A 20103-nucleotide genomic window follows, 5' to 3' on the forward strand; every position below is an offset into this window, starting at 1 on the left:
TTTTCTTTTGATCAGACTCAAAGAAAACTGTTTCAAAGATTCATGTTAAAACCACTTGTTATCATGAAAGCTGTAGCTGAGGCTCACACAGCTTTCCCCATTATGCAAATAATTATGCAGAATGGCTTCTTTCAGAGTTTATTTTATCATACACTTATTGGATCAGTGTGTCTGATGCATTAATATTTTAGTAGCATTTTAATGCTACTTCTACTTATATTGAATATTACAATGTATAATTAATAAGCAAATCATATCTTCATGTTAGTAAAATCTAAATCTGTGAGGTAAGTAGTGACTTTAGTTGTCAAATAAATGAAGAGAAGTAAAATATTACCATCTGAAATGTGTTAAAGTGGCAGTATTAAGTACCTAATAGTTATACTCAAGCACAGTACTTATTGTAATTGCTGTCAATTACCAACCAACAGTACATACACTATTTTCTACGCATAAACATTAAAAATATAAATCGTATGATTTTAGTCTCTCTTAAAGCAGCATCTTCTGAGTCCTGATGTTTGGTCTGAGCAGATCAATAAAGCGACACAGGCACTGATGGGTGGATCACAGCCTCTCCGTGTCTGTCACCTCATTCCCGACACCCACATATCTCTCTCACACATATACACACCACACTCTGGATGTGTCTGGTTTCACTGTGGCAATGTGACACTACAGCACTTCTTCAGACATCCAATAGGGTCAGCAGAGTGGTCAGGAATAAACACTTTACCAAGTGATTTCAATCGAGCTAACTCCCACATCTTCACTTTCTGATTTCCAGCCTCTTTGGGAATGGATGTACCAGTGAAACTATTTGTTTTGTTTTCATTTTTCATGTTTTCATTTTACAACTAATTAGTAATTGGCATTTTTTAAATACATCTTTGTATGAGATTTTTTTCAGACTTTGAAGTATTTTGTCTTAATTCTAAGGGAAGTTTTGCTTTATTGTGTTGGATGCAGATTCAGTGACAGAAACACGTACCTTCATCGCCTGGGCTTTCTTGTGAAACATCTCCTCCATGTCCTCTGCGAGCCTCTTTACCAGCCGCAGCCCATCAATCTCCTCCACCCGCACTGCCCGCTCAAACTCCTTGTATTTCTGAAAGAACAACCACACATTCACGTTAATGGGTCACAATTACCGCCCCAGTTCAAACACTCAGTGGTGTGTTTTCAGTACATTAAAAGATTTCAATAGAATCTGAAACAACAACAACAAAAAAAAAACACGTCATACTTTGCTAAACGCTACATGTTGGCATTCATTTCACTGTGTGAGGTCATGCCAACGTTCCGCGTGCTATGTAAGGTAAATCACTCAGAAGTGTTTCACTTACGTCTGACGAATTACCACATTTATCAGGCAAAATAAGTTGGTGGAGCAAATATGATAATCCCATACTGAACCTAATGTTTTAAAAACATTCCTTATTATCATTTCTGAAAGTATTAATTTACTGTTGGTACTTTTGGAGGTGAATAAGCTATTAACAATACTTTACACTTAACTAAGTCAAGTTTATTAATATAAATTAAAATTAGACATTCAATAAGTGCTGTCTGCACAGTTTGGGGAGAAGTAGCGGTGGTAAAATTATAGCACAGAGAAACAAACTTACAATACACAATGACGGTGGTACCTAGTAGCAAGGCCACAAAGTCGTTTGAATACATTATCAGTGGTTCAAAAGTGGAATAAAGCTTAGGAGGAGTTGCTTCTCCAAACTAATCTACATACAAACGAAACCAATCAGCTCAGCCCGGCGAATTATCAGCCACCTTCGAGTTTTACTCACCACACATTAAGCATTGATGACACACCGCTGCCCTCGGTATCTGCACTACACTAAATCACATTATTCTGCTATAAACCTATACTAGGGTGCTTAGCTTAACCGGCGCCTTAAACGGGGGACAGTGACATTAAGTCTCATTAATTCCACGCCCATACATGCCACATACACACATACACACACACACACACATATGCAGAGCTGATCTAAGAGAGGGGTATACTTGTACAGAAAGAAGAAGAAGAAGAAGAAGAAGAAAAGAAAACCATTTTTGAAATCTGTGCAAAGCTGCGGGCGGCTGTGTTTCACTCTTGGGGGATTTAACAGAAGATTACCGCCATATCAAATAGCATGCTCTCTCTAATGTTATGCCAACCTGCTTAGATGCATGCTCCTAGCTGCTCCCGTGCAGCAACACACATGAGTAGCAGGGGGAGGGGGGGGATCACAGCAGGAGGAGGGGAATGGGGACAGCATCAGACACTCAGGCAGTAGCTTTTGGATTTAGGCAATCATCTGAAAAACTGCAGGACATCACCGAACAGAGAAGAATTTTTTTTTTCCCTTTCTTTTTTTTCCTTTTTTTTTTTTTTAGCTTCATGCCAAAACTTTTGATTAGCATGAACTCTTTAGTTGTAGTTGAAGGTGACGAGTAAAAGCAGAGCAACTGGGGAAAAATGTTCTGTGAGAACTCCTGAGTAAAATAACTTCATTGAGCACAAAAAGGGACAGTGACTAGGAGAGACACTGACTTTGATCACTGATTATCTTTTTAGCAAATGATCAAACACGGGTAAATTCCTTTTTTTTTTGGTATGTTTGTGTGTTGCTGTGTGATGTGTGATGTGGAAGAAAATATTGGCACCTTTGCATTTGCTCCATCCTGTGAGAAAGAGAGAGCCAGACAGACAAACACATGAGAGAGCGTATGAGAGATAAAGGGGAAACAAAAAGAGTGAGGGAAAGAGATAAAGAGAGAGAGAGAGAAAGAGAGAGAGAAGAAAACTAGACTGCGATAGAGAGAGCAAACACTGTGTGGGCGCAAAGAGATTCAAGAGATGCAAAGACAGGTAGGATGAAGAAGAAAGGGAGGGCGGAGAGATGTTAAGGGTGAAAAAGCAAAGGTAGCAAGTGGAGGAATAGGATGATGGATGATCAGAAAGAACACGGAGAGATAATATTGAAGTGGGAAGGTCAGAGGGTGGTGTGAAATGCTATCTGTATTTGTAGAGCTTCGGGCGGACACAAATGGAGGGAAGCGGGTTAAAAATCACTAATATTCCACTTCCACTTTAATATTTTATGACAAACATAGTAAGAGGAATGACTTACAGTGTAGAAAGTAATAAATTAGGTTCAAATCTGTTGATCACTACATTCATCATTACAAGCAACCAATTATAAGGAGTGCAAGGGCCAGGGGCTGAAGGTACAATACTCTACTGATGTCAGAATGATTACGGTGTTGGGAGATTTCTTTTTTTTTTTTTTTTTACAGCAATTAGTGTGATTAGAGGAAAGAGGGTCTGATTCATCAAGGTACTTTTTGAGGAGATGAGTGTCCAATTTACAGTATAATGGAAGCTGAGGGGGTGAACCTCCTGTTCTGAATGAGTGGAAAAGTGCCTCTCTAGCAGTGGAGAGAGAGAGAGAGAGAGAGAGATAGAGAGAGAGAGAGAGAGAGAGAGAGAGAGAGACGTAAAGACAGGTGGAGCAACGAGCAGCAGGAACAGCACTGAGCCGCTGACAGGAAGAAGCCATGCAGCACTGAAGAGAATCAGGTTCCTAAAGGGAAACATTCACTGTTTCATCTTCATCACCATATCATAGCATCAACACTCTGTTCGCAACCACAACACCAAGCAGTCGGTGTCTTTGAAATGCTGCCGAAGTGGTGCCATCGCTGCCAGATTCATTTGCATGTCAGGGCCAAACAGTTTGGTATTAAAATCCCTGTGCAGCCATCCAAAAATGCTTCTGTGTCACATGTGGTAAAGATCGGATCAGACGCTAGGAAGGAAGGAAGGAAGGAAGGAAGGAAGAAATTTTACTTAACGCACTAATGTTCTTTTCAGACACATCTTTTCCCTCAGACCCGTACTGCATAACAACTACCACAACCAAGTTTTACATTTTCTCACACAGACCATGTTCCCTCACCCAACACTTCTGCTAATTAATTGCAGCCTCAAGTAACATAGTCTGTGGCCAATCAAAGTGACTGGCTGATGACTCACAAACCAAAAATCACAGCCACCAGAACCGTATGAAAATCGGCGCCATAATCCCACTGGCTGACAGACAACTGCAGTATGTCATAGGGACAGAAAATCCAGCTTTTAAGCCATTCCTGGTTCCTGACCGGCTCTGGTGGGCTGTTAAAGCTGACAGGTCAGCAGGATATCAAATCTCAACTGGCTTGACTGGTTTCTTCATCAGTTTCTCTCTTGTCTTTTCTTCCCTGCACTGTCTCCGCAGAGCTTCTAGTTTGTGTATCTCCTGGTTCCTCTTTCATGTTTCTTCTCCTCTACTGCACCCACTTCTTTTGCTAATTATAAAAATGAATGGGCTGACTTCATGGACACACTCATAGATTATTCTTTCTTAAGACATTCCCTAAGTCTTTCCATCCAATTGAAACCAATACATTTCTGTCCACAGCTCCGTTAAATCCTTGTCAATGAAACTCGCCCAGAACTGACAGATATTACACAGCTCACCAAGGAATGAAGAAAGCACAGAGCGCCCACAGCCCGAGCTGAAGTGTGTTTGTTGATCACGTTTGTGTGGTCAGTGAGAGGCTGAGAGGGTCCAGCTGACCACAGGCTGTCCGCAGCGCTATGTGCAGTCAAGCTGACCAGAGCAGACCGCGCCCAATTAGCCCGGCGCTATCCTCTTCACATCTCATCATCATCACGGGAAAGTCAACTGACATACATCCAGAACCACCATTACCCAGGAGAAAGGCACAGGAACGCGTCTACAACAGGCCTCAACAGAAACTTTAACATGAAGATAGCAGTGAAGTGAATAAGAACAACCAGAGGGGTCGGAATCAGGCTCCTGTGTTGATCTTATGAAGTATCTGCTGCGCTCTAGTGTCCTTGAGCTAGGGGTCTGCTTTGGAGGCGGTGCCTTGTTTTCGGATGTAACTTTCCGCTTGTTCATACCTACTGCTCTGACTCAGAAGAACTGCCTAACTTGCAGTTGAGCACAGCAGGTAAGACAGTGTGAGCAGGCATTATGTTGTTGAACACAACATAGTGTTTTTTTTTTTTCTTCCTCTTTTCCCCAAGGGTTGTCATGTTTGCAAGAAATGGTTGGAGTTTGTGCACCAGGATACTGGCCTGACCTATACACTCCCATACACATACTGCTCTTTTCACCAGGGGGACTTCTGCTAACCTGTAATATGGGCTGGGCTTCAGATCAAAGTGTATTTTTTTATTTTTTTTATTTTTTTTACAAACTATAGCTCTCATTTTGTCCATTTGTGTGAAAATATATTAAAAAATTACATCTAGCCTACACAGTTCTGGTTATATTTGCTCTCGTTTTGATCTCTCTGCCACTGAGATTTCTGCTGCCAGCCCAATACAATGAAGATGAATGTATTATTATTTGTTCTGTCTTTCCAGAACAATGTCCTGGAAAAAACATGTTGCTGTTGAGATTTTTTTTTTTTTTTTAAGTAATCTTTCAACACTGTGACCACCACTAAAATACCATTCATCTCTATTGTAAAAAATCTTTACATTTGGATCCATGTGGTGTTGAAAACAAGTGATCAAACATGTTCAAATCAGATTTTTTTTTTCTTTTTTAGTTCACAAGCAATAATGACATCACAGTAACTACACCAAATGACTGACAGCAGTTTAAGAGGGTGTTTATGTAACAACACACACACACGCAGTTACAACTTCAAACCTCTTCACTGCATAACAGCTGAATGGAGCATGTACAAGTTAACAAACAGTGCTTCTCTAAGCCACAACTACTGTGTCTGCCTATAAATGAAACTAGTTACAGCCCAGACACAAATTTTCTTCTCCCACAGCTAGTAACATCTTGGAATGGTAAATCTATGCCATGTGTCCATTAAAAAAAAAAAGTCATTTCTGCCGTGTTGAGTGCAGAGACCAGCAGCGGTGACACATATTGTACAGTCTGTGTAACTCAATCCCTCTCTTTTTCTACCCCTCACCCCCTCTGCTTAGCTGCATCACATGGATGAGCTGATGCAGCTAATCTCTCTCCTACACAGTGTGCTCCGACTGTGGGACAACAATCAGAGGCGAGAGCCCCCCCCCCCCATATCCAGGCTGCAACACAGTGACATGTGCAAGCCTGAATGTACACACACAGATACAAAACCCAGATATAGATCCAATATGTATACATGGAGGACATTTTGCTGGCGGTGGCAGGATAGGAGGGCTACATGTGTACTGGTTTTCTCTGTGTCTGTTCACTAGTTCGCCTCTGTGATGGAGTATTAGAGTGTAGACATATGAATGACATAATAAGCATTTGTATCTATGTATGTGGTTTCATTGGGGTTTGATAATAAAGTGATTAATGAAGGGGAACAACTTCATTTCACACTAAGACTGAACCCCAATCCCCCAAATCCCAGCTCATTTTACGCGTCACCAGAGCCCACTTTACCTTGTCCCATTCTCCCATAATCTCACAGCTGTTTGAATCTTTCCCTATCTCTCTCCCTCCCTTTCTCTCTCACACACACACACACACACACACATACAGGCACAAAAATACATGTTCACACTTCAACGTCTGTGCACAGACACAAACATATAAACATTGCTCTAAGAATTCTTCATTTATTCATGACAGAATTCTTTTCAGCACATTAACTATTTAAAATGATGAAACATGTGACCTAAATGTAAATGACTAAAAGGCAGAAATATAAACAGTGTTAGTTTGTTGCTCAGATGTTTTCCCGTCTCTCTGGCTAGTTAAATGAGGCTGAACATTCACATCAGAAAAGGAGAGGCAGAATTTGCCAAGAAGCCAAGCATACTACCCTAAATTACAAGTCTGTGTGCAATAGTATTCTGTCTCATTCAAGCTGTGTTATTTGGTTTTCATTCACAAAAAAGCAGCCCTGTGTGTTTTGTTTGTTCCTGCCTGCTTGTCTGACTACAAGTGGATGAGTCTGGTTTGATGAACAAAAGACACACGGCTCAGAGAAGCCTCTGATTATGTGTTTGTGTGTGTGCGTGTGTGTTTGTGTGTATGTCTTTTATATGCCTGTGTGGGCAAATTTTGCTATGAAACCATCGTTGTGAGGACATTTTGGTCGATCCTCACAACTTCAAATGGAGGGTTAAGCTTTTTGTTAGGGTTAATGTTAGGTATTTATTTATGATGCTTAAGGTTAGGGTAAGGGGGCAGGAGAATGTATTATGTCAACGAGTATCCTCACAGCTAACACAAGGAAAGTATACTGTGTAGGAGATGAGGAGAAGGACACAAGGAAATAGAGACCAATATGTCCACTTAGCAGAGTCTCTGATGTACTTAGCATCTGAAATGATCCGGATCAGAAATAAGAAAGTTGGCATGAGAATGCATGTTATTTCAGGGAGTACGGATGCTCAAAGACAAAAGGGGAGCGAAAGAAGAAGAAAAGACAGATGAGATGGGGGAAGAAAGGAACCATAATACCAGGGACCAGTACCACTATTTTTTAACTCTTCTCCGTTTGTCTCTGTCTTTGATTTTTTCATCCATAAATGGTGTTTGGATATCTAATCCATCGTCCAATGATAAATATCTATCTCAAGCATTAGCATTTTATTATCACGCTACAGCTGCAAATCTCAAAATAACATAATATTAAATTTCATATATTGAAGAAATGCTCCAAAGCAGTATTTGACATCTATGTTAAGATTCCAGCAACTGTACTTTGTCATTCAAACCACAATTTACAGTAGTTTACCAGCAGGATAATGAGCAGTAACACATCAACCGTGGTGGAACAGTCTGTTTAGTACATTCACTCTAGTGTCATTTTTAGGTAATTTACTTTTGATGCAATGTCAATGCTTCTATCCTACTACATTTCAGAGGGATATTGTACTTTCTGTTCCACACAATTTACATAGAAAACATACAATCCAATGAAATATGATGCACTGTTATAGATTTAACTGCCTAAAAAGTAGTGGAATGAGACCTAGACCAGCCTGAACATGAAACAGGCCACACTGTACATTAAAGGGGCCGTGTGGGGTTTTCTTGTAACGACAGTTTCTGTGTTACTCACCAAAACGCACCGAATCCTTGAGCTGTAACAAACGATTTTCTTAAGTATCATAAATCCTGCATGGTTTACACTATATCCATGTTCACTAGCTAGCAGTGTTCTTGTTCCGTGCCTTTGCTGGTGCACTGCTGCATGCCTTTGCACGTTGCTGAGACTGGGCACATTTAATGCATTAGAAATAATACACCAATAATTGAATACATATAAGAACACATAAAAGACAGGCACCATTCTGTCTGCATAATGAATACAGTACATACAGTACATTTACTTAGATGTTATATGTCAGACACACAAGCAAATTGAGACACTTTAGGTAAATGTAGCAGTAGCTATGCTGAAGGCCAATTAATTGTATTAGCAGTACATTAACTCTAAGCACTGTAGTGTACTGTATTTAAGTGCAGTTCTGAGGTACCTTTATTTTACTTCACTATTTCCATTTTATGCTATTTTATACTTCCACTCACAGCTTTAGTTAAACAAGAAAGATACTGTAAGAGTTGTAACACATTTCACTGAAGCACACGCCTGCGCTGTACTGGGTTCTCTTTCACCCTGGAGTTGACCCCTATGATTGTCATTGTATCATTCATACTTGGACCTAATCTATATCAATTTTATCTTTTCCCAACATGTGGAGAATATTATATATTTATGAGACATAGTACTTAATATTGGTTGAAGGAAATGTTAAAAATGTCCGACATAGAACTTTCTGAATTATTTAACCAAGACAGAGATACACAACTGGGAAGTAATTTGCTTCTGGATGAAATGTACTTTCAGTGTGTGTGTGTGTGTGTGTGTGTGTGTGTGTGTGTGTGTGTGTGTTTGCTTGCAGGCGCTTGAATTTGTTCATTAATGCAAGTTACATCCTTGTATACCTAGAGAGTGTGCGAGCATATATTCTCCTAAAACATGTTCAGGAGAACAAACGTCTCGCAGTGTCATCATTTCAAATAAAGGGCCGCTGATTCCCCAAAGCCATGTTTGTAATTAGAGGAGCTGGGGTGGGGAGACAAGGAGAGAGGAGGTGAGGAGGGGGAAAAAGAGAAGAGGTAGAACCCAGAGGTATCGTGTGCCACCATGTCACTGGGCCACTACTGTGTGAGCGTGTCGGCGTGCAGGAACGAGGGGGGAAAAAAAAAGGGGAGCGAGGGTGAGAGACTGAAACAAAAGCACTTTGACTGATGTTGCATTCCGCCTCCTGTGAAACACTCAGAGTCTGTTACTTGAGCAGGGAACAGGAGCATCAGCCCAAATCCGCAGCAGGAAATCACTGCTGGATCACAGGATCTCCCAGGAACGCCAAATCGTTGCCATGCCCTCCTCCTTTCATACCCTCCCTCGTACGCCAGCCGACAAATTGTTCCCTCAAAAGAAGAGCGCTGGCCGGAGATGAAGTGGAACAATTAATTTCACGCCTGTCCTCCCTGCCTCAAAAGCATGTTGGTCTGAGTCCCGTATCTGGTCACAGAGACACTCCCCGCAGATTGTAAAACACACACACACACACACACACACACACATGCACACACTCACAGACAAAATGTAAATTGAACACTTGGTGTAAATTCTAATAACACAGACATCTTTAATAAAATTTAGGAATCATAAACTCTTCTCGCCCGACTGGCCACACCTTCATCGTTGCTCCATTCACCATAACGCAATCTATCAGTGAGGGCGTGGATAGTATTGATCACAGCGCGGAGATGTCTCAAAGTCAGATCAATGCACTATGAATGAATGGGGAGGACTGGGAGAACACATGAACACACATCCTTGATGGACCACTCAATCATATGGTGAGAAGAGGACAGCTCCCGATAGGTAGTAAACTGTGCCGTAAGAAGTGAACTGGGAGCAGTTTCATTGTGGTCAGTCACTGCCCCCCCCCTCCCAGACATCTACCGCACGGTCAGACACACATTCAGGAGGCAGACAAATGCATGAGTAGGAAACCAGCTGGCGGTAAGACTGTTGGCACCCAGGTCTCGATTGTTATTCTTATGAAACAAATTGTTCTTGTTTTCATTTCTGCTTCGCCAAGTCACATCTGAAAGCATTATAAAGCACCTGTTGAACCACCTACGGTAAACATTCAAAATTCAACTTCAGTAAACAGACAAACCGATAGCGGGATTCTGCCTTGTGTCGGGCTTGATAACAGAGTCCAAATAGTGGTATCTCTTTGCTTCTGATTGATGAACGCTCTGTTATGTCTAGACAGACAACAACAGCTAAATGATGATCCTACAAGTCATCCTTTATCATCGCTGTTACACACTGGTTTCCTATTTTTCAGTGTGTTGACAGCAGCTCTAAATGGATTATCATCAGAAGGACTAAAATCCAAATTGCCCGTTGAAAACAGCAAATAGTTTCATTTACAGCTAAACTGTGGAACTTCGCAGGGAGTCATCCGCTAGAGTAAAAACATGTTTATTATCTGAGGGGCGTGGTAGTCTTCCACTGATCAAACTATATCCCAATGCGGGCAAAGCCAAACAGAAGGCTGACCCATCCGAATGCATTAAAAATCAGAACTGTGGGCTGAAAACTACATATTATTATTCCGTCAGAACTGCATGTCAGACGGTCGAATAGCTTCAGAAATGCTACCCACACCTTTTTCAACGTCAGACTAGGTGTGTCCGACCAAACCAACGACCCGACGTTCACACTCACTCACATGCCGCAGAGGCGTCAGGCGCACATCAGGTGTGCAGTGGTGAGAGAGGAGCCAAGGTTTTAACTTCTGTCTCTAGCTGTCTTTTTTTCCCCATTCTTGATGCACCTATTTCTGTCGTTTTTTCACGTGAACACGTCGTGTGAATGCCACACTATGAATGGAAAAAAAGAAAAGGAAAGAAAAAAATAAACACATGAGACTCAACTCGTAAAATCCCAGAACAATGAATGTAACTAAATGTAAATAATGTACGGAGGAAGGCTTTGCATATTTAATGATTTTCGCCTGTGCACTGTGAGGACTTTGCTGCTAATACTATTAAAAAAGCGCTATTCACTATGAATATTTTCAGATATTGTGCCATTTTAATAGTCAGCGCTCGGACCACCATCACTATCTTATACCCTTTTCACACTGAAATGAGTGAATATAAGCTGTTTTTTTTAAACGTGGCTCAACTCATTAAAAAAGGTGATTGACTCCTTTCACACTGCCAGTCAAGTTAGTCCTTCTATTTCGGACTGCGAGGACATAGACACACACCTGCAGGGAGTAACATCCTCACATGCAGTTACAGACCACACACACACACACGTACACGCATGCGCAGAAGCATGGGAGGGAATATCTTCACAGATTCAAAGAGTGAGCTGCTAGCTGCTGTGCCGACTGGTAAAATGGATCCATCCCTTCTCATCCCCGGGTCGGTGCTGCTGTTGAGTGTTACAGCCTCTGTGTGAGACACTTCAGTTGGTGCGTGTGTGGTTTTTTTTAAAACTGATGTAGCGTAGGCCCAAGCGCAGCACGCTCTCAGCGGAAGGTATAGCTGCGGTGTTTTGGGTTTAACAGCTCCATGTGCTCTGAAAGACGCCACAGCACGTTCACCTGGGTGTTACGATTACATCACTGCCAATCAGAGCCAGAGCTGACAAATACCTGCGAATACTGCAGAGTCATTAAGTAAATGCTGATTGTACCTTTACACACTAAACACATAAGCCAGATGTTAGTGGGAGTTTTCAGGTTTTTATCCAGTATAAAAAGGGGCTTTAGTTTAGTATGTTAGCATGCTTACATTTGTTAATTAGCACTAAACACAAAGTACAGCTGAGGCTGCTTTTTTTAAATATTTGGTCATAAACCAAAGTATTGGACAAACTGAACTGACCTGGTGAGGATGTAGTGGAGCTAAATGAAAGGTCAGGGGATCACCAAAGTTATTACAATGAATTCTGAGGGGGACATGGACGTCTGTACCAAACTTCATGGCAATCCATCAAACAATTTTTGTGACATTTCACTTAAAACCACAAATGTCAGCCTCATTGTGGCACAAGAGGAAAGGTCAGGGGATCACCAAAGTCAGTAGCATCCATCCTCTGGGGTCCAGGAATGTCTGCACAATATTTGATGGCAATCCTCCATCCGATGGCTGTTGAGATGTTTCAATCAGGACCAAAGTGGAGCCCCGACCAACAGACCAGATGACTAACAGTGGTGCTTTGCCTGCGTACAGAGTGTCGGGAATTATTAGTTATTATCCCTTCCATAACTAAATATCGACATGGATTTTTAAAAATCACTTGTTCACACAAATCCTCCCTGTAAGCAAAGGCCATGGTGCTCTTTTTTATTCCAGCATAATCGAAACCACTTACACACCTCACCCATTTAGCTCCTTAACACAATTCATCCACCCGCAGCCCCTGAATGTATGTATGTATGTGTGTGTGTGTGTGTGTGTGTGTGTTTGTGTATGTATGTGTGTGTGTGTGTATGTGTGTCTGCAGTGATAGACTGTTTAAAGGCAGCCTGAGGGCTATTGAGAGGAACAGTAGAATAACAGCTGTACTAACACGCACACACACAAGGCCTTATGGCATAGCCGATAGCGACACTCAGGAGTTTGTCCCAGTGGCACTGCGTCTGTTGGGTATGCACCATTGCCCCTCAGAGTGGGTGCCAAATCCCTGCTCTCTCTAATGACCGCCATCTTTCAGTGTCCTCACATGCCTTGCCATGATGGCGCCCCCCGCCTCCACCCGCCTCCACCTATACACAGACACAGATACTCCTAAAGGGCTGAGGCTGACATCGCCTATACACCAGCATGAGAACTTCTCTACTCTAAAATAATTATTTTATGAAGCAAAGGAAAAGGACAGGAAGCAAAGGACCTTTATCTTTCAACACTTATGCAGAAAGTGGAGGGAGTAGCCTCTCTACCAGTCCCACTCCACGTATTCTTTCATACAGCCATAATTCACTTCACCAAAAAACCTAATAGCACCAAGAGCAGGTCTAATCTGTTCACATGGAACTGATTAATAGTGCACAGTCTATCTGTAGTTGCCTGCATTCAGTTGGTTTCAGCAGAGTCCTGGAAAACATTTTTCATGCTTAGCAGCAGGTTCAGTGTGGCCTGCTGCTTCCCTATTCCACTCCATACATTCGCACAGTCTCAAATTGATTCTAGCAGCAGCCAGCGTGAAAGTGAAGGGGGAGAGCAAAACATTGTGCTGGATGTATAAAGGCAATATTCATCCTTGCAAGTGGAGATTTATTATGGGAAGTTGCATTTTTTGGACTGCAGTTTCATTTCAGTTTGCTTTGAAAGGCTCACAAAGAAATGGAGGAAATAAACGCACCACCTATGGTGGAGAAGGATACTTTTGAGATCCGCTAAAACATTAATCAGGAGACACTAAAAAAAGTTTAACTGGACACATGAAATTAATGAACAATATGAAATAAATGTAAAACATAAAATATAAAAGTAAAGATTATGTATTGTTTAGAAAGGATTCACTGTATAAATCGGAGGAGACTCATTTTTCTCGAAGGCTCAGACTCAAGGTAATAAAATTCTAAAGGGATCGTAGTCCGTGTTATCTGATAATACTGATCATAATCTTTAGGTGTTCATTCCATAAACGTCCAGTTCTGCATCATCTCACAAAAGCACACCTGGCTGAGATCCAGCACATGTGTAAACTATCGTCCGGTCAGCATCAGCATCGTTATTGAGAAATGCTGTGTTCTGCAATCAAATAAAGGGCAGTTCTTCAGTTGTAAGAGCACTAAAATCATTCCACACACACACACAAACACACACACACAACACTGCTTGTGCTACTGACACTGACACAGGTCTAATCCATCTGAGTCTCACTGTTTACACCAAACATTACTGAGTGCCATTAGCATATTGTAAAGAAAATGAGATGCATTTGAGCTCTGGACGCCCACTGCAACTCTTTGTTCTTTGCTGATAACTGTGTGTGTGTGTGTGTGTGTGTGTGTGTGTGTGTGTGTGTGTGTGTGTGTGTGTGTGTGTGTGTGTGTGTGTGTGTAGCCTAGTTATTCTGCACCGTTACATACTTGTCTATTAGCTTGAAAGAGGTTCACTATTTTCCTGGGTTTGCAAACAGGAAAGCGACTGACTGAATGACTACATCAACAAGCATTACAGATTTGTGACTGTGATTGGCTGCTCGTGTTGTGAAGACACCATTGAAGTGATAGTTCGGGTAATTTGGCGTGGGGTTGTCAGTGTATTACCTGCAGTAGAATCGGATCAGCGCGCTCCCAGCACTAGAGAAGCAGCAGGGAGCACCGGCACAGAAGCTGGGTGATGTGCTGTTGTGGACCGGGAGCAATCCACAAAAAATGCCCATAGAAAAAAAGCTAATATGAGTTTAAGCGTAGGCTTTAATTTCAATCTCTGAACTGGGAGCATGCTGATCCGAATCTACTGCAGGTAATACAAGGACTATAGATAAGGACTTCACACAACCCCACGTCAAATTACCTGAACTATCACTTTAAGTTAAAGAAAGACTCGTTTCCCTTTCTCCTCTTTCCCCTTCTTTAGTAACAAACATCTAACAAAGTGATAACACTGCAAACCTTGTGCTCACTGCCCAAATGTGAATAACGAACATAAACACAGCGGTTTCACAGCGGTACTCTCCTGTTTGATAACCAAACACAGCGAAATAACGTTATAAGTTACCTACAAGCACCTCTGCATTCACAAAGCCATCAACTTGATTAACCGCCGTTCAAAAACTCCCTGTCGCTGTACAACTCCTGTTGGAAAAACTAAGTAAACGTGTCTGAAAAGCAGCATATGAAAAATATTGTTGTATTGTCTGGGTCAATGGTAAATGAAGCACTTCCTAATCCTTTGTTTGTGTATGCATCGCTACACACCCCAAAGTACTGCCAGAAATAAATTAAACTTTGGCGATTCTACAATGAAGTTGAAACAATGCCATGTTAATGACCATTGTTGTGAGCCACAGTTACATTATCGCCAACTAAAACATTAAAGGGATTTATATTCAGCTGAACAACAGGCTGTCTCTGATTGAAAAAGCAACAATTCCTCTATCTGACTAAATGTGACCCCCTTACCTTCCATGTAGTATCCGTCTTTGTTACTGCATATGCCGATAACACCGTCTAATCGATACCGCTCAACATCGATCCATACTGATCCTCTCTGTCTAAGTAATCGTTTGTCACTTACTCAGTGCTCAGCATTTCCTTATCTGCACATTAGGCAGCACAGGCCTCCTGCCAATATAACGCATAACACAGCATGTAACAAGAGACACAGCAGAAAATAAATATACGCAGAGTGCGAAAAGTTTTTGTAATGTGCGCTGAGGGTTCAGTGAGCAACAAGGGAAGGCTAACTAAAGTGCATGTGTGTATTGACGTGCGGTTTTCTCATTGGTGTTTATGCATGACCGTATTCTTCCACTGTACACTGCGGTAGCAAGTGTGTGTTTGTGCGAGATGATATCAAGTGCCGGTGAAGGTCATCAAGAGGAGGGGCCGCTGTTGTCCCACTGAGCTGGATTTGGCAGCACTCTCGCAGCGTATGAGAAGTGTTGTGCAAATGGGGTGTAGTACAGTAAAACTAAGTGTGCGTTCGCGCGAGTGTGTATGTCGGCGGAGTTGATGTAGAGGCAGAGGGGGTGACTTGGGACACATATTGAGAGTGCAGTGAGTGCAGGACATTGTGCTGGGCCAGCAGAACTATTTTTTTTTTTTTTTTTTAAAAAGGGTGTGGGCACCAACACTTGCACCGAACTCTGGTGGCCTGTCCCAAGATCCCCTCCCATGTATTCTTTAGTGCCGTAGCTGCATCCCATCCATTATTAAAGCAGAAGGATGGAGGGAGTGGAGGAGAGACTTGGAGAGAAAGTGCGAGAGGGAAGGGGAGAAGGAGAGAAAAATAATTGGGGGAGGCACAGCGATGCAAAAACATATGGGTGAAAGAGTTGACAGAAAGGTTGAAGGTAATGTAAAGGGACAAAGTGAACAGAGGAAGGAAGGAAAAAAGAAAGAAAGGAAGGTGAGGTGCCATTTTATATATATATATATATATATATATATATATATAGGGAATTATTTGAGCATGCAGAGGTTTGGCAAGTATAAGGAGGCATTTGTGATTGATGGAGCAGCTGTAATGGGCTCGATGTCCTTTCTCATAGTCAGTGTATTACTTTATAAGAGCCATCTTTACCTACAGCACACGGGCTGGACCCAAACAACGGGCAGGATGATTGATGTGGACAGCAGCAAGTCACAGACAGTCCTTCACACAATGCCGCACACGTTAATGTGCTTAATAGTACTAGTCCCGCCCCTTTACCAAGTTGGCTAATGTTTACTTTCTGCATGCAATCGAGTCTGGTGCAGACCGGGCGAACAATCTGTCATAATTACAGAAATCTGTAAAAGTGTGTGTGTGTGTGTGTATGTATGTGTATGCTTGTATACATGTGTGTGTCCATTAATGTCTGGTGTTGCCACGGTGAAATGCTCTTTATCTGCAGGCCAACAGAGACAGAGCCAAACCTGAGCAGCCAATGACGGATGACAGTGGATATTTATCTTCAGTGTTCACATTCATCATCCCAGCAGCACAGAGCACAAGGTGTTACACTGTATGCAAACACTCTGTGTGTGTGTGTGTGTGTGTGTGTGTGTGTGTGTGTGTGTGTGTGTGTGTGTGTGTGTGTGTGTGTTGTTTGTGTGTGTGTGTTATTTGTGTGTGTGTGTTATTTGTGTGTGTGTGCATGTATCCTCTGCAGAAACTTCAGGAACTGGGAAAAAAAATCAGCATCCTTACAAACACAAATTAACTACTAAATCAAACACTTTTCACTCTGGCAAATGAACTTAGTCAGAGATATTGTGGATAAATCAAAGAGGTAAACTGCACAACTGCAACTGCTAACAAGTCATCAAAAGACACTTGATTTTCTAAGCCCACAAACACAGCGTCAGCAGTTGTGCTCTTAAAGAATTGAAGTTCTTTAATCTGGTAGCAAAAGGCCTCGCTCTCTGCTCCTGAGCTCTCTTTAGTAAAGGCAGGGTGTTTGATTCACACACTGGCTTTTCTCATGCTTTTCTCACCAACAAAGCACTAATTACAGTTTGAGTGAGAGGCTGTGTTGGCTAAAGCTGGCCTGCTAGGACATGAAAGGATAGCAGCACAGGCTGCACTCTCGCCTGCTAACGCTGTAATTAACTCTGCGTGACACGGCATTCCTCCGTCATTTTCTCTCTCTCTCTCTCATTCGTTTTTACATACACACACACACGCCTCTCTTTCTCTTCCCTCTCCCTCAATAAGCAGTGGAGGAATCAAATTTAGCAAGATCATGATTTGGTCAATGAGAACAAGACAGGGAGGGAGAGAGAAGCAGAAGAAGAAATGGGAGGGTGAGGGGAGGTTAGGGGAAGAGGCACCGTCACCAGTACACACCCCTACACACCCCCTTCCCTCACCTCATCGCCAGCCGTGCTGAACCAAACCTGACAGCTATTCAATTTTCCCAAAGCTAAATCTAATCTGCAGCCGTCTCCCCCTCACTGACACACTGTTACACTAGATCGCCTCAGCCATCACCCACCCTTGGCAGCAGATTGGCACCATCACACATACTTCCCCCTCCACCTCGACGCAGACACACACACACACTCACACACATACAGTACATAGTCAAGTCGTAGCCGCAGTCGCAGTACAAAGTCATCCCTGGAACAAGAAAGGCAATTGAGGGCAACAAGAGAAATGGGTAAAACTGCTCTTCAAATTAGTCTGAAGAACAAGTGGTAATCAAACAATTTTGAAATTTTTTGGACTGTAATACATTACCAGCTTTTTGGCACTAATGAAATAGATTTTTGACACTCGAGGGGAATTATTTGTGCCATCATTTTAATTTTTTTTTTTTTTTTTTTCCAACCAGGCTGAAACTCAGCAGCTTCAATACAACAGCAGCGTAGCTTATGTTTGATAAATACTGAGGTCATAGGCCTAAACACCTCCAGCACAACCGCATCCCCCTAAAACACTTTTGACTAGCTACCAAAAATAAGTCTCTTAAGTTTGTTGACTTCAAATATCTCATCACCGTACAGAGACAGTAGAAAGAAAAATCATTTCCTGTATCTGTGTCACGTGGGTTTCTCCACCTCTCCACCTCACCCGCGAAGTGAATGAGATCACAGATTATGACTGATTTTCGCTCCATAAATAAATACTGGATCCATCTTTCACAAGCCACACGTCTTCAGAACATTCTGACATGAAAGTTACATTTTACAGATCAGGAGAAAATTAACTTTATTCGAGACCTGCCTCTCTCTCTCTCTCTCTCTCTCTCTTACGCGCGCTCAAGATCTGTCAACTGCCGATATCGTTTGCAAACCGATAACCAGATATTTAGATGGACCAGAGTTATTTTTGGATTGACTTACTTATATGTGAAACTATGGATTAAACTTTAAAAGTTAAATAAAATGCGTTTCATTGCTTAAAGATTGCTAAAACATAGTATTGGCCTGTTAAACTGACATGCCTTTGCACTGGGCTGATCAGATGAGCGGCAAAAAAGGAGCAAATTTGCACTGTATCCCTGTTGTATCTGTTGTTGTATTCTTTTTGCAATAATTAAGTAATCCACCAGTGAGTGTTAAAAATGCCAGCGCTTTCTGCAGCAACAGGATGTAATAACAAGGAAAAACGTATCTGTCTTTTCTTTCCCAAAGGATGGAGACAGGCAAGTCTAGACAGTTGGGGGACAACGCCCACTTAGGAGAGCAGAACTGTGTCCCATTTGATACCATTGGTGCTGCCTGTAATGCGCTATCTTCTGTGTGGAGGATCTTTGGTAAAGTCCATAGTCGTGATTCTGGTGTAGAAATATGATATCTCATATTTTTTATTCATCTGTTTAGAAATACATACAAAAAAAAATTAGAGACTGATCCTTGAAACTATTATGTGTAATTTGTTGGTTTTTTGTAGAAATTCACACATTCCCCATTGTGGACATTACCTCAGTTCATCCAGTACATAGATTATTACATGTACATGTGGGTAATATAACAGAGAAATCCTGAGTCATGAGTTTATCAAAGCAACTTTTACAAATAAACAATAATATATATATATATATATATATATATATATAAACAATGGTTAACAACAATTAAACATTTGTAAAGCAAATGTTTAATTTATGTAAAGTGAAATTTGCGCAAAAGTAAAAGGCACTTAAACTACATCAATTTCTTTGGAAATAAAAAAAGGAATGCTTTATCAAATTAAAACAAAAAAGTGCTGTTTAATGTGAGTACTGAGTGGAAAATACATTTTTTTTAAACTCATATTGCAGTTGCGCACACAGCAAGAGTCATTCTTCCACTGTTCATCCAAATATGTAATTAATTTTAAATGATCGTGAAAAACTGAAATGCATAATCATTTCCACTTCAAAATTAGACAATTAGTCAAGCTCTTAAATCTGGTTAGTGTGACTAAAATACATATTCAGAACAAAAATAAATCTTTTTTTTTTTTCTTCCAACAGACAAACATGAAACTGCCTTCTGCAGAAATATTGAATTATGATTTTGTGAAACAAGTCTCGCAGAAAGGTCTTCAATGGATCAAAACGATTTTGCGTGTAAAGCTCTTAACTCATCACTGATCTCATGTGTTTATAAGATTATTTGAAAGCTCATTAGATAATGTCAAATAAACTGGTGTCAGGGAAAAGGAATAAGCTGATTTTGGCACTAACTTGTATGAAAGATCCTACACAACACTTGAATTTGAACAAAAAAATAAGCAGTCTTTTCTTAATCACTGAAAATGTGACCTGTAGGTTATCGTTTGCATATTTTTTTATCTGTCTGTGATAATATTATATACTGTAGGTCTACAATGCATGCATGTAGAGTTCAATAAGGTAGCGAAAAAGAGGAAA

The 20103-nt window shown here is 41.3% G+C and overlaps 1 protein-coding gene across 2 annotated transcripts in view; it reads right to left on the reverse strand.

Annotated features, from left to right (window-relative positions):
- The window catches only part of cacna2d3a (calcium channel, voltage-dependent, alpha 2/delta subunit 3a), a 117150-nt gene that overhangs the window by 91600 nt on the left and 5447 nt on the right, over positions 1–20103 (reverse strand). For both annotated transcript variants that reach the window (XM_023425158.2, XM_087178989.1), the window contains exon 3: positions 992–1108. In XM_023425158.2, coding sequence (XP_023280926.1) covers positions 992–1108 — 117 coding nt within the window. The remainder of the gene's footprint in view (positions 1–991; positions 1109–20103) is intronic.

This window comes from Seriola lalandi, unplaced genomic scaffold (genome assembly GCF_002814215.2).
Source record: "Seriola lalandi dorsalis isolate HSWRI2012SDOR001 ecotype SW California unplaced genomic scaffold, Sedor1 jcf7180002054767, whole genome shotgun sequence".
Taxonomy (NCBI): domain Eukaryota; kingdom Metazoa; phylum Chordata; class Actinopteri; order Carangiformes; family Carangidae; genus Seriola; species Seriola lalandi.